The sequence below is a fragment of the Heteronotia binoei genome, chromosome 4 (genome assembly GCF_032191835.1).
Source record: "Heteronotia binoei isolate CCM8104 ecotype False Entrance Well chromosome 4, APGP_CSIRO_Hbin_v1, whole genome shotgun sequence".
Classification (NCBI taxonomy): Eukaryota; Metazoa; Chordata; class Lepidosauria; order Squamata; family Gekkonidae; genus Heteronotia; species Heteronotia binoei.
The window spans coordinates 75,191,919-75,208,069 of NC_083226.1; the positions used below are offsets into that span (position 1 = coordinate 75,191,919).

Sequence of the window (16,151 nt, forward strand, 5' to 3'; positions counted from 1 at the left end):
CAGATCACTGTTTCTCCAGTTTGGAAACAGTTACAACCTGAGCTTTAAACATTGACAATTCAGCCTTATCCAAATCTGGCTCCAAATCTTCTCCTCTATTTTCCCATCCCATCCTAGCCTTATTTTTGATCTTTTGATGGCCTCCAGAAACATTAACAGTAGTATCCTCCTGGAACAGTTAGGGGCACTTCTTAATCCTGAGCAGGCATGCATTGAATTGGCCAGTAATAATAGCTACTGAGCCAGGAGATCAATGGTGTGTCTGCCTCTCTTAACTTGAAATCTTTTAACTGAAGATGGTGTAGGCCAAATCGTCAGAAATCATAAATAAATCTCAAGAGCAGGAAGGGAATACATATGTCAGCATGCAGTGACCATCTAGAATAAGCATATGGTTACAAGACTGTTCTGCTGTATGGACAAACTGCCTACTATCTTCGTACATCTTATCAACTACTAGCACTTTGCCTAATAATGCCATCTTGGGATATCCCCCCCAACACTCACATAGCTACCAGCATGGGGTTTCCTTCCCACTTCCTAAGTAGCACCCACTGCTATAGATGAGCATTTGCCGCTGATATAAAAAACACTGTTAACCCCCCCCCCCCCCTTTAATACAATGCTTACCTGTACTTGGCCACCAAGCCAGTTAAAGGCATCAAATCCAAACTTTGTCCTCAAGGTAATTAGCCCAAGAACAAACTGCAGGCCTATTCCCCAGATGACTGGCCTCCATACAACCTGGCCATGCATTCAAAAGAAAGAAATTATGAAAGCTATTAGATATAGAAATAATCTGAATGTTGCTACATTGGGCATAATCCTGAATGACTGAGTGAGAAATATATCCTGCTTTTCTATCTAGTGGGGACTTGAGCAGCTTACAGCATAGTTCTCGCTTCCATTTTTCCATTGGTAGAGCAAGGATTCAAAACTGGGTGTCCCAAATCCTAGTAAAGTATTCTGACCATTATATCATGCTGGCATAAGGACTTCTTATCAAGTTCCTTAAAAGTGCTTTCTTCCACAATATACATTTCCTTTTCCTGTTTTGAATGGAATTTCCAGAAAGAAAATAAATAGATGGGAAATTTATTACTCCTTTGAGTCAGTCCTGAACAAAGCATTGCTTTAGAATTCTTCTTGAAAGTCAGTGTTAAAAGGTATATATACTTCATTGTGCTCTGTGTTAATTAGGGTGACCATAATGTCTGAAGGCCAGCCAGGGACACCTTGGGGGGGGTGGAAGGTAGGGGTGTGCGTGCGCGAAGCGCGCCGCCAGAAACAGGAAGTGACGTCACTTCCGGTGACGTCATGCCACTGCCGGAAACAGGAAGTGACACCACTTCCTGTGACATCATTTCCCCGCGTCACCTGCCGGAAACGGGAAGTGACATCACTTCCTGTGACATCACTTCCCCCAAATGACATCATTTCCCCCAAATGCCACTGCCGGAAACAGGAAGTGACTTCACAGCACTTCCTGTGACGTCCCCAAAAATCCCCCAAATATCACCGCCAGAAACAATTTTGTTCTCAAATCCTGTATATACTTCATCAGTATATGGGATAAGGCACTTTCTCAACTGTGCTGCATAATGCAGCCTATTTATTTTGTCCTGTTTGCTCTGTTGGCTCTATCTGCGCCACCTTCATCACTTTCGGTGTGTGGATCCGCCAGTGGGGTGGTCTTGCGACTCCCTCCGCTGGCTGTTTCTGATAGCCCTGCGCCCCCTCTTTCATTTGATATGTGTCCCGTGCGGGTGCCACCCTCCCGCCAGGAGATGCCGCAAAATGAGCCCCCTTGAGGCTTATGGCGGCAGGGCTCGGGGGAAGCGAGCTAGACTGCTGTTCTTTTGAGGGGTTATAGAGTGTTTCGAGCCCGTCCCTGTGGCATCGGTCCCATCGTTGTGGGACCCAGGGGGCCGGCGCAGCAGCACGCCGAAGCAGCCTGTCACAGGTCGAGATGCAGGACAGGAACCCGGAAGTGACCGCCGGCTTCCCGCTGGCTATACCGGGACTTTGTAATGGTCCCGGTATAGGCAGCCCGGGAGCCGGGAATTGGTGGCCAGAACCGGGAAAGTCCCGGGAGACCGGGACGGTCTGGCCACCCTAGGTTAATTTTCTCAACTGCTGTTCTATTGTCCATTAATTATTTCTAACTGACAGTGACAAGGCCCCTGTTTCTTTGATGGTAGTCTGACATGCAGGAATATGCAAGTGAAACATTTCAGAGAGGAGGAGAGAAAAGCCCTGAACAGATGCTTAGTTCATACAGCATACAAATGTATGTATAAAGCAGGGTGAATGCGATCATTCTTTCTGACCCCATCTTGCCTCCCTGCATTGATTGGAGCCTGTGCATGGGGACCGAGGCATGATTCAGAAATGTATCCTCTTAGTCCTGCAAAAACAGATGGCACTGATTGCGAGTTCAGAGGCTAGGTCTGCATATGCAGAAGAATGCTGATAGAATGGACCTCAGACTGCAGCCACAGGGTCTCACTTTTGAATGCTCCACCACATTAAAAAAGAGCCCTCTCTATAAATGGTGAATCAGCATATCAGAATAATGACCTTTAGACCTTTATTGGCATTACTGTAAGAATACAGTATAGTTTAAAACCAACAGTACCACTATAGAATATAATAAAACCTTAAAAACCAGCAAAAGTTAAATGACATAAAATAGATGTGGGCTATGCATGAATAAAAGCCTCTCTGATTTGGATCGCAACCTGTAAAAAGCAAGCAACATGAGTAGTGACAAAGTTGTGTTTCCCGTGGAGAAAAAAGCGGACCTTGGCATTGTCAGAAATGGTGAATCAGCATATCAGAATAATGAATTCTTTGCCTGCTGTGCTATTTTTCTATCTTCATATGCTGTTCAGTGAAGAACTAAAAAGGTAGCATACATGCTTCATGTCTGGGGGAAGCCTTAGTGCTACTTCTGGCAGCCAATTTTGGCTGCTCTGTGCCAAGGCTTAACTGGTTGGTGGGCAGAAATGTGCCAATCAAACCAGGGTGGGGTGGGGAATGATTGTCACCTTGTGATGATGTCACTTCTGATACAATCTGGAAGTGCCAGCATCAATCTGAGGTGATACCTAGTACTTGCTCAAAAACTATGGTTTTCGTAGAGTTTTTGGGCAAACACTAAAGCATCACCTAATACAATGCTGGCTCTTCCAAGCTGCACCAGAAGTGACACCATAATGGGGTGGCAATGATCATACCCCCTCCACAGTAAGTACCCACCTCCCTCCATCTCCTCTAACAGTTACCAGGTCATGTCTGATAATCCTAACCTTATACTTACCAGAAGTGAAGGGAAAAGGGCCAGCTGGAGCAGCCTATCCACCTGGCAATGGCCTGCATACATCAGACTTTGGTCCCACTCCTGCCGGCTGACATAGCAGGACAGTCTGCAATTCCAGTGATAGGCCAGTCCCACCCACCAGAGGCTGGAGTGGTGCTAGCAGACAGGTGCCCTTTCTGCATTTTTATTTTGCCTTGGTTTTTGAGTGCCTTCAAGTCTTCCCTTCTACATTGTATCCCACTTTCACATCTGTCTTGTTGCACTCCTTCTTATGTCTTCCACATTTGTTTGCAATCATTCAGCATTCAGACTGCTTCCAGCACTCTGCTGCCCTGCAGTAACCCAAACTCCTTTTGCTGCAGTTCTTTGTTCTAATTCAGCAAGAACATTGGATTTTGCATGCTCTATGACTATCCTCATTGCTCTTTTCACCCTTTCCTGCTCTCTGCCACCTTTCACCTGCTCAGTCCTGCATATAAAGTTGCTGTGAAAGGCACAAGAGCAAACCCGACCAATTTTTTTTACATACTGTAACCTGAAATTGTGGACTGATGCATTACCCTGGGATGGACCTGCAGATCCATTTCTTTAACAATTCCCAACTGGCTTTTCCCCCTTCCTAACTAGAAAGCACCTCTGATAGTGGGATGGATCTGCAGGAGAGCTAGTCTGGTATAATCGTAAAGAGTGCTGGACTGGGATCTGGGCGATGCAGGTTTGAATCCCCACTCTGCTGTAGAAGCTTGCTGGATGAACTTGGGATACTCACTCACTCACACATACACACACAGCCTACCTACCTTGCAAAGCTGTGAAGATAAACTGAAGATGAGAACAATATATGCTTTCTTCACCACTGAGAAGAAAGGCAAGGTATAAATGAAGTAAATAAAAAATAAATTCATTATTTACTTAGGACTTGGAAGCAGTCCAATTTGAAGATCAATTCTCTCTGTTCACAACTGATCTTTTTCTCACAATTTGTAAATTTAATTTAATCAGCTTCCTAAACAATAGTATGAAGTTAAGTTAATAAAATTGGCCAATTATAAGAAAAAATTGTCGAATTATAAGAAAGAAAACCTAGAATACTGGCACATTGATTTTGACTTCCATTGCTGTTAGGAATACTCTGAAGGATTATTGGTTAAAACTTTATGCTCCCCCATATGAATCTGATCATAAGATTACTGAATAAGATTCCTCCATCTTCAGAGATGAGGAAGATTGTAATTGGATCTCCCCACCAAGAGACACTTGTCTGGTGCTTTCTCTTTAGGTGTCAGGGAAAGACCTTCTTGTCTAACCTTTTAACTACATTGTATGTTTTTATGCTGTTGCTTTTTAAATTGGTGTTCAGTAAATTGATTTTAATTTTGCTTAGTTCTACAGGTATTAGATTTCTCTGGAGTTTTCTGGATTGAAATGTGAGCTGTAAGTATTTTAAATCAAGTTAATCAAACCATTGTTCTGGAAAAAATAGTGCTGCTATGGAACTGGATTATCAGAATTCTTGAGTAATTCTTGTCTGCATTGAGTACACCTGAGCAATTCTTCTCTACACTGTTTATTTCCTTAGACTGAAGGAGATTTGAGAAGACAGTTCTGTAAGATTTGAGAAGACAGTTCTGTAAGATACGATGGACAGGGGATTTATACATGACTCAGATGAAAGCCTTAGCAGTCAGCAGAAGAGCCACAGTGTAAAAGTAAATTAGGCTTTTTGGTGATCAAATGACAAACTTTCTCGAACACCACTGATTGGAGCAAACACTACATTTCTTCATAATACGAAGCAAAAAAACCCCAAAAACCAAAACCAGCCAGGGTGTTCAGGAACTAAACAAAAGAAGAAAGTAGTTTGGAATTTCTATACATAGGGAATTATTAGGGAATTATTTGGGAATTATTAGGAACGGAATTGAAAACAAATCAGCCAGTATCATAATGCCCCTGTATAATTCAATGGTGCAGCCTCATTTGGAGTATTATGTACAGTTCTGGTCACCACACCCCAAAAAAGATATAGCATTGGAAAAAGTGTAGAAAAGGGGAGCTAGAATGATTAAAAGGTTGGAACACTTACCCTATGAAGAAAGGTTAAAACACTTGGGGCTCTTTAGCTTGGAGAAACGTTGATTGAGGGGTGACATGATAGAGGCTTACAAGATTATGCATAGGATAGAGAAGATAAAGAAATACTTTTCTCCCCTTTTCACAATACAAGAACTTGTGGACATTCAATGAAATTGCTGAGCAGTTGCGTTAGAATGGATAAAAGGAAGTACGTCTTCAACCAAAGGGTGATTAACACATGGAATAAACTGCCACAGGAAGTGGTGGCAGCTATAATCATAGAGCTTCAAGAGGGGATTGGATAAACATATGGAGCAGAGGCCCATCAGTGGCTATTATAGGGCTACCAAGCCCCCAGTCCGGGCGGGGGTTCCGTCGCCTGGGAGGTTCCCAACCCGCCGGCCCAATGGAACTTCCCCCAATATTGCCACCCCAATTATGTCACCCAGATGTGACGTCATCACACCAGCAACGTTGCTCATGGCCTCTCTAGGTGTTTCCAGGAAAACTCTATGGTTTTCCCAGACACTTTAGCCATTGGGGAGGGAAAACTCTATGGTACAATAGGAAATGCCTAGAGCGGCCATGAGCGACATCACCGGCGTGATGACATCACTTCTGGAGATGCTGGGGACTTGGCAACCCTAGGCTATTAGCCACAGTGTATTGATGGAACTCTTTGAGGTGATGCTCTGTATTCTTGGAGCATGGGGGGCAACAGTGGGAGGACTTACAGTATCCTGGTCCCACTGATTGACCTCCTGATGGTATCTGGGTTTTTTGGGCCACTGTATGACATAGAGTGTTGGACAGGATGGGCCATTGGCCTGATCTAACATGGCTTCTCTTATGTTCTTATGTAAATGATACTCTGAAAAAAATCATTCGCATTTTGTTTTTTCTTTCTGCAGTTTTCATTTCTGGGTATACTTTCAACCCCCCCCCCCCACAACATTTTCAAAATGCTCATATAGACTGTATGGGGGGTTAATTTAGATAATGGGGATGGGAGATCTTTCTTTCCCTGGGTGAATTAGCTGATTGACTCCCCCCCCCCCCAGCACTTATTAGACCTCAAAGGGAAAAAGAAAGTGTATGGCTAGGACTACAGAGATGAAGGTTCAAATCCCCATTGTGCCACGAAGCGCACTGGGTAATCTTGGGCAGACACTCATTTTCAGCCTAACCTGGAGTTATTGTGATAAATATTGAAGTTAGAAACTTGTATACCACCCTGAAAGAAATATAGGGTAAAAATGAAAAACATAAGACACATTGTGCTCATGGGCAAAAAACAGGATGTCTGACCAAGGATTTGTTTGACACACTTCTTTAGTCTTAGAATGGCCTCACAAGACAACTCTTAAAAAAATGACTAACAGTACATAGCTCTTGGAAACTGTCCCTTCTATAAAAATCTTCACTTCAAAACTATAGTGGTGGTCTCTGGCTTTTAGGCAGACAGCTGTGAATACATCTGTTCTGTCTCAAGAATGAGATAGATCCAGTTTATAAAATTATAAAATGGTGTTAAGGCCTTGTTAATTGCAATGACATGTAACTCCTGGGAAGTCATTGTATAGTTGCCACTTTCTGGCATGGAGGCTTTGTGGCTTAATTTGAGAGCAGGGACAAGATGTAGCATCTTCTGCTGCTCCAGTGAACTCTTCATGTGGCCACATAACAACTGTGACTCTGTTTGTACCAACAACAAGGTAGGACATAGAGTTGCCAGCCTCCAGATGGCTTCTTGAGATTTCCTAGAATTACAGCTGATTTTGAGACTACAGATCAGTTCCTATAAGGCTTGCCAACCACCAGATGGTATCTGGGGCTCTCCCACTATTACAATTGATCACCAGATGACCAAGATCAGTTCACTTGGAGAAAATGGCTGCTTTGGAGGGTAAAATCTATGGCATTACACCCTGCTGAGGTCCCTCCCCAAGCTCCACTCTAAAAATTTCCAGGTAGTTCCCAACCCAGAGCTGGCAACTCTAGTTCCTGTGGAGAAAGTGGCTGCTTTGGACCATGCTTTGAAAGTGGCTGCTTTTGAGCACTGCCTGCGGCAGTGATGCTCTGTATTCTTGGTGCTTGGGGGGCACAGTGGAAGGGCTTCTAGTGTCCTGGCCCCATTGATGGACCTCCTGTTGGCTCCTTGTTTTTTGACCACTGTGTGACACAGAGTGTTGGACTGGATGGGCCATTGGCCTGATCCAACATAGATTATCTTATGTTCTTATGCATTCTACAGCATTATACCCTGGTGAGCCTCCTCCTGACCCAAAACCACACCCTTCCCAGGCTCCATCCTCAAATCTTGAGGAATTTCCTGACCCAACATTTTTTAAACTAGAAAATTTATATTCTATCTCTCCAAATGACCCATTCAAAGAGTCTTATGAAATTAAAACAATACATACAATAAATAATAAAAAACAATGCAATTTTGATGTCTGGTAATAAAACAGGTCATAAAACAAGCTAGGACATAAAAATAGCACAAAACAACATTCAGAAGCCTGAAATGCTATTCACAAAATAGTTCCCAGCCCAGGAGCAGCTTGCAAAGCAAGGAAAGAAAATGGAACCCCTCAGTTAAAAGCTTAAAAAAAATAAGCCCACCTTGCATTTTGGAAGTTGTCCTCTAGAAAAATAGCAAGCAATGCTGTAGGTTTCACTGCAAACTTGATTGACAGTCAAACTGACCGTGCTTGAAGGTGTCAGTCAGATGTGAGCTGATCACCCAACCTGTTCTGTTTATACTGAACAACTGCAAATAGGGTTGCCAGGTCTGACTCAAATAATACCTGGGGAATTTGGGGGTAGAGTCAGGAGACTTTGGAGGTGGAGCCAGGAGCAAGGGTGTGGAGCCAGGAACAAGCATGACTGAACTCCGAAGAGAGTTTAAAGGGAACACACACCTTTTAAATGCCTTACCTCCATTGGAAATAATGAAGGATAGGGGCACTTTCTTTTGGGGCTCTTAGAATTGGTCGCCCGGTCCAATCTTTTTGAAGCTGGGGCGGGGGTGGGGCATGAGGAGAAGCACTGGAAGCTATGCTGAAAATTTGGTACCTCTACTTCAAAAAACAGTCCCCCAGAGCCCCAGATACCCATGGATCAATTCTCCATTATACCCAGCAGACATTTCCCTCCCCCCCTTTCTGATAACCCTGAAGTGTGGTGGGGAGGGCCTTCAAACTGGGAGATCCCCTGCCCTCAACTGGGAATTGGCAACCCTAGCTGCAGATGTCTGCTGAGGAGGCTTTGGAAACTGCATGCACAAAGAACTACTTAGATGCAGGGGTAGCCTAATGATTTTTGCCATCCTAGACAAACTATTAATTTGCTTCCCCCTGCTCCCCGCCCTTTTAGTGTGCTTCAGTGATGTGTGAAGGAACTATTTTAAATTCTTGAATGGGGAGAAAAATTACCTTGCAAGAAGTTGCAATCCTAGGAGCAGTTTCATGGGAGTAAGCAGCATTGACTAAAAATAGGGTTGCCAATCCCCAGGTGTGGGCAGGGGATCCCCTGGTTTGAAGGCCCTTCCCCCACTTCAGGGTCATCAGAAAGTGGGAGAAGGGGGGAGGGAAATGTCTGCTGGGCCCTCCATTATTCCCTGTGGAGACTGATTCCCATAGGGCATAATGGAGAATTGATCTGCAGGTATCTAAGGCTGGTGGGGGCTGTTTTTGAGAGGCACCAAATTTTCAGTATAGCATCCAGTGCTTCTCCTCAAAACGCCTTCAAAGTTTCAAAAGGATTGGACCAGGGGGTCCAGTTCTATGAGCCCCACAAGAAGGTGCCCCTATGCTTGATTATTTCCAATGGAGGGAAAGCCTTTAAAAGGTGTGCAGTCCCTTTAAATGTGATGGTCAGAACTCCCTTTGGAGTTCAATATGCTTGTCACAACTTTGCTCCTAGCTCCACCCCCAAAGTCCCCAGATATTTCTTGACTTGGACTTGGCAACCGTAAAAAATGTTACTTACTCATGAGTAGACCTATTTAAACAACTGCCTGCTGAGTTATCCAGCACGGATGGGGGTAGTAATAGTATAACTGGGGCTGTGTGAGGACACACATGCATGAAAGTGAATTGTACTGTCCTGTGTGGCTAGGAAAGAATACAGTGAAACAACATGCCGAGCCACCATGCACAGGTCGTCAAACATCTGAACCAATAATTAAATAATGAACTCTTTGTTTGCGACCAGAGAACAGGACATGAGTTGAACTGGCCAGTGTTTGAGGATCCCTAAAAACAGGCAATCAAGACTCTCTATATTGGGCATGATGTAGCTGAATTCATCCAATGCCTAGATGGCAATACTATTGCCCATTTGCCTAGGAAATATGTCTGCAAACAAAAGCAAGTGGGGCAGAAGTACTGCCATGGTAGGTGAAGTGTTAAACATCTACCACCTGTAGTTTCTCCCCAGCAGATAACCCTGCTCCTATTTTCCCTGTTGGCTACAAACATGAGGTTGGGAATCCTGATCTTGCTGCCAAATGTCTAGTTCTGTACCAGCAGACATGACCGAAAGATGCTGAGCCAAAAATAAATAAAAATGTTTTTACATTTCTCTTGGCAAATACATGTACTGAGCTTTAATATTCACATTTCATTAATTATTTGTTAGTGAAAATATAGGTGGAAATCAGTGTTCCCTCTAAGCTGAGTCAGCATGAGCTAGCTCACAGTTTTTTTAGCCTTCAGCTCACACATTTGTGTCTTAGCTTGGGAAAAATGACCCCAGAGCACAATAATTTATGCAGTAGCTCACAACTTTAATGCCAGTAGCTCATAACTTTAATACCAGCAGCTCACAAAATAGAATTTTTGCTCACAAGACTGTGCAGCTTAGAGGGAACATTGTACTTTGGCAGCTAATGTGTACCATAAGCGGTGTGTGTGTGTGTGGGGTGGGGGGACTGGTTCATCAGAAGTCCAAGGGTACTTTTTAAAAATAGTTGGCACAAAGCAATTGCACATGAAAATCAAAAAGACAAAAGGGGGGAAATGGAGAAAAATCATGAATACTCACTTTAGCTGGGTGTTTAGAGAAGACCAGTATCAGGAAAACATACATTACAAGTCCACCAAAGGAGATGAGCTGATTGGTTCCTTGTTTGGCAGTGTCAAAGACTAGCCAGCACACAAGGGCAGTGACTAGAGCTGTCCATACCACCCTAAGTGAAAGGATGTCAAAGAAGGCAAGGAAAGATATAAGGAAAGCAATCATAACTGTAATCTTATCTCATTTATTTTTCTAATGTTAACAGTTAGTGCCCCCATGCACAACCACATACCTCCAAGCCAAATGCAGCACACCTCTCAGACATACAAGCTACAAGGAGCAATGTGTCTCCAATTTCTGCTGCTTGTCTGAAACAATAGTAATGGGAGCTGTCAATCATCTGGCAGGCCACAGTAGAGGACTAGTGAGCTGTGTTTGGCTTACAGGATCACAAGTTGTATAGTTCTGTCATTTATCATTAAGTAGTGACCAAATACAGGTTAAGGAAGCTTACAATGTACAGGATCAGCATTCACATATTTTCTTAGCATAGTTCCTTTATCTGTATCAATTTCATGACAGAAATTCACCAAGCCCAGGAAATGGGAAAATTTCAGCTGTTGAATTTCTGTTTGCCACAAAGTTGCTAAAGACAGGGTTTGTACAGAAACTCTGTGAACCCTACTTAAGTTATGTAACACTTTTGTTATTTAATTTGAGTAGGGTTCACTTGTTCTTCCATTGGTCAGACAGCATAAGTTGGAGCACATTCCAGGAAGTTATCTTGTAAGTTGAGTCTTCCACATAGTATAGGCTTCTTATACACCACTGAAGTCAATATGATTTAAACAATTTAAGCTGCATATAGAAAGATGTTGAAAAAAGCCTTTTGGCAATGTGAATGCCCTTTGAGTGTTTTTTAATGATATACCGTATGTCCAATGTAACATACGTTCAGTGCTGATATATGCAATGGCTGCTGGCAGTTTTGCATGTGCCCTCTTCTCCTGCCATAGGATTGCCAGTGTCCAGATTAGACCTGGACATCCCCCAGAATTACAACTGATCTCCAGGCTACCAAGATCAGTTCCTTTGGAGGAAAGAGCAAGTTCAAAAAGTGGTCTTTATGGAAACACATCTCTGCTGAACTCCCTCTCCTCCCTAAACTCCCCCTTTGGCTGCACACAGGAGTAGGGTTGCCATTCCGCTGGTCCTGGCAGGAAAACCCTGTTTTTAGAGCTTCAGCCTGCCAGCCAGCTGGCCAGCAGAGGAAGCTCCACCTCCAAACAGAGATAAAGCTGAAGTCCATGATGTTGCACTTTCTAGTTTTTTGGACAAAACTCTATGGTTTGATGCCAAATTTACCATAGAGTTTTCCCCAAAAGCTAGTGCATCACCCCCAAGATTGCTGGCATGATTACATCACTTCTGGGTGATGTCATCATGTAGCATGACATTGGAAAACATAACCACTCACTCCCAGACAGCCCCCCAAATTCCAGAACTGGAGGTATGGTAAGACCTGGCAACCCTTCTTGGGAGTAAGGCTGTTTTAACTTGGAGTTTCTTCCAGGTAAAAAGACACTGAATTAGGTTGTTACTGTTAAACTACTTGTGGCTTTGCTTGGATATGAACCTTTACTGGACAAGGTCTTCTTATGTTCTTAAGATTATTTGACTATTGCATGGCATGTGGTCCTGGCAAAAATATAATTTACCCCAGAAGAATGTTTTAAAATTCCTGGAAAAATACTTGATTCATACAATGAATTAATGTTAGTTAAAAGTATTTCAATTTCTATAGTAATTTTTTCTTAATACAAATAAGATATACCAGATGTTTATCACCCATTGTATGGATCTACTTCTCCTACTTAAAACTTATACATTTCATCCAGGGTAAAGTAAATTTTATCATTTATAAATAAATTAAATTAATAAATCTCATGAATAGATAATAATAATAATAAATTATGAGAAGACAAGATTCACTGCAAAAGGCAGTAATACTAGGAAATGTTGAAGGCAGCAGGAACTTCATTTCTGTTTCCTTTATGCTAAAAGTGTGGTTTCAGAAAGCAAAACCTTAGCATTATTGAAATAAAAAGATAAAATAATAGAATAAAATAAGCTTATTCTGATTCTGCAAAGAAAGAAAATCACTGTACATACCATTTCAGCCAAAACCAGTGTGCTTTTAGAAACCTTCCACAAGGGGAAAAAAAATCTGTAATTCTGTCCTCGTATCTGGCCATCAAAAAGTCCCAGCAGATAAAAAAGATTCCCGTGACAGTGAGTACAAAGAGGGCCAAGGCTCTGTGAAAATTCAAGGTACAGGCCGCAATTACCATTGCCAGATAAGCTGTTATGGAAACAAGCATAATCCCATCAGATATGTCTACTGCCTGTGGCATCTGTCAGCCCAGTCTCCTTCCCAAACAAAATCAACTCTCAAATGCCTTTGTCACAATTATCTAGGCTTATATTTGTTTGGAAAACAGTTCTTCAAATAGCCTGGCTTGTATTTATCAGTGGTTTTATCTATGCAATCTTCACTTCTATTCAGGCTCTATCTTAAGAAAAGAACAAAGAAGACAACAGGTTTTGGGGGTTTTTTTGCAGGTATCATCCTAGAAAAGTTGCTTTGTAAAGCAGAAAGTACTGTCTTGTCTGGTGTTTAATTAAACCTAGACTAATCTATATAGAACAGAGACCCCAAAAAGGGTTTGTCACATTTCTTTGAAAAAAAGAAATGTGAGTGTATGTAGGCATATTTTAAATTCCCTGTTGCTTGTCATAGGAGTTCATGAAACCAGAGAGCTCACGGGTATGAGTAAGGAGTTCAGCTGTAAAAACCAGCACCTATAGGTCATTTTGCTGTTCCCTCACTGTCTGAGATACAGTTAGGATTGCCAGGTGTGACTCAAGAAATATCTGGGAACTTTGGGGGTGGAGCCAGGAGACTTTGGAGGTAGAGCCAGGATCAAGGATATGACAAGCACAATTGAACTCTGAAGGGAGTTCTGGCAATTACCTTTAAAGGGAAAGCATGCCTTTTAAATGTTTTCCCTCCATTTAGAAATAATGAAGGTTGGGGGTACCTTCTTTTGGTCTTTTTGAAACCTGGGGGTTGAGGAGAGGACCAGATGTTATGCTGAAAATTTGCTGCCTCTACCTAAAAAAACAGCCCTCCCCAGAGCCCCAGATACTTACAGAACAATTCTCCATTTTATCCTATGGGAATTGGTCTCCATAGGGTATAATGGAATGCCCAGCAGACATTTCCCTTCCTTCCCCTGCTTTCTGATAACCCTGAAGCAGGGGGAGGACCTCCAAATCAGAGGATCCCCTATCCCCAACTGGGGGTTGGCAATCCTAGCATGGTCATATGACCTTGTCGTCTTTAGGTACTATATTAAGGCAAGTCTCTTCCAGTGGCTTTACAGGGGCTTGGGAAATCTTCAGAACACAATCATTGGTGCTGATTATTTTCCCAGATATCTGTTGTTTACCATATATTTCTATTTGGAAAAGTGTGTATTTTATATTGTTCTATACTGTACTTTAAAAATTTGATGTTAGTCATCTTATGGACTCATAGGATGGAAAGACAAGATAGAAATACTTAAATAAGTGTCCAGGGAATTTCATATCAAGAGTGTGGTGGGACTTGCCCATTTATAAAGAGGCCTGAAGGCAGCAAGGAGTTAAGGAGGATTATCTCTTCTGGCACTGGATGGGGGCTACAGACCTGCAGATGGGCAAGTGGGCATTTGGCTGGTAATGGAACACTAGGGTGGGCAAGACAGGAGATTGCTGCCTTGCCCAAAATCTGGCACCTGAACAATGGCCTCTGGTGCTTTCATGGTAGAACTGGCTCTGTGCTCCAGTACCAAGGTCATGTACGTTCAAGATTATGTTGCGCCTGGGTCAAATGATATGATCTCAAGGTTAACTTTGTCCCCGGCCTTAAAAAAAATACAAAAATGCACAAAAGGAAAAAAGATTTAAATTGAATTTTGTTCCATTGGTGTTAGTATGTTTAGAAAATATTGCTTCCAAAGTTATTTACCTGCTCACATCTATAAAATTTGTGTTAGAGGCTTTGCCATAAAATAGCTAAAGATACTTGTGTCAGAAATGTTAGATATACCGGCTTCAAGGAACTGCACCAGTCAATGGGATTCAAACAAAAGTACTTAAAGATCAAGTAATGAAGACTTTCTCCAGGAGCTACAGAACACATGCAGTATAATTGTTTTTCATAAGATGAACAACAAACAAGTAAAATCCAGAAGTGCTTAGTTGTGTCTCATACTGATACATCTGAACACTGCTGATCTAGCAAACAGAAATCTTTGATCATTTTCTCACTTCTTCTTCATGTGAGTTACAAACCTAAGTAGGAAAAATATAATTACATTCTGCTGGATCAAACCATCTATTCCTGAAGTGTAGACTGTTTCCTGCTGCAGCCAATCAAATGTGTCTAGGAAGCCCTCAAGCTAGGCATATAATTATGTCCTGGAAGAATATAGTATAGACTGTACAAGAAGTCACAATGGCCTTGAATGCCATTTTCTGTCTGAAAGGCAGATCATAATTTAAAAATAAACAAAGCTTCTATAGTTCAGTATTGTTTAAGGAGGAAAATAATACTGAGTACATGCAAGCAGTGCAGGCTATCAGGTAGCATTTGAATGATAGCTGGACTAGCCAGTTATCTGCAGACCACAGTCCAGGATAGGGTCACTCATTTAAGTATAGCAAATCTATCTGGGTCAAGGAAGACAGTTTGGAAGACACAAAGAATCTAATGGAAGAAAATTAAAACCATGACTTATCAAAAGCAATCTTTTATTCTGCTTGTGTGGTTTGACAATTTAGACAGAACTGGCTTTCACTCAAGGGCTTTCATGATACGGTAAGTGGATACATTTTTGGCTCACTTCATTTGAAGGCATATGAAAGGGAGGAAGTCTCTGACCACTATAGTAAAAATCAGTGGGCTTTGTTGTTGTTGCACATAAGTCTCTGAGTACTTCAGACAACAACATAATTGATTACAAAAGGGAACAATTTATTTGGGGGGATGTATTCCAAGAATGCTGTCTGTTAGAACATACTAAAATCTGCTGAAGACACTATGAATCAGTTATCTTCAATTGATTTTGGAATGGGTGCCAAGTCTGGTTGCTAAACTAGTTTTATGCAAATAAATTGATATATGATATCCTTCCTGATAATGTGCCAGGGGCAAAATAAAGTGTGGCTTCTTTTACGTTTCCAAGATGCAGGAGGAGGCAGCAGCAACAGAAAAGCTAATGGTTGTATACATCAGCTTCAGATATGCTCATATTAGGATAACAAGAGATTAATACTTCAAGAGCTAATATATTCATTTGTGTTTCATAATTAATGGTTGTGAAGGCAGATGTTTTTGAAGGGACTGCAGTTTGATTATCCTTGTCAAACTGAGTATTCTTGGACTCTGCTGGTTGGTGTGGTTGCTGTCCCTTTTTCTTGAGCCTACTGATCTAGCCTTGCTGATGCATTCATCTGTAAACTCAAGGTAGGTCCACTGTAATTTTCCCTAAAAGGTTCAGAAACTTAAACTAGCACAAAATATTGCAGTAGATCCATCATGAATTTATTATGTTAGCTTTGAAACAACTTCATTGGCTTCCTGGTAACTGATGGATGTTGTGGGAGAACTTAGAATGTAGTGCCT

At 42.0% G+C, this 16,151-nt stretch overlaps 1 protein-coding gene across 2 annotated transcripts in view; it reads right to left on the reverse strand.

The window, feature by feature from the left end:
* SLC28A3 (solute carrier family 28 member 3) overlaps positions 1–16,151 on the reverse strand; it is a 95,546-nt gene that overhangs the window by 62,330 nt on the left and 17,065 nt on the right. For both annotated transcript variants that reach the window (XM_060235412.1, XM_060235411.1), the window contains 3 exons: positions 12,593–12,782; positions 10,448–10,592; positions 631–744 (listed from right to left, as the gene is read on the reverse strand). In XM_060235412.1, coding sequence (XP_060091395.1) covers positions 631–744; positions 10,448–10,592; positions 12,593–12,782 — 449 coding nt within the window. The remainder of the gene's footprint in view (positions 1–630; positions 745–10,447; positions 10,593–12,592; positions 12,783–16,151) is intronic.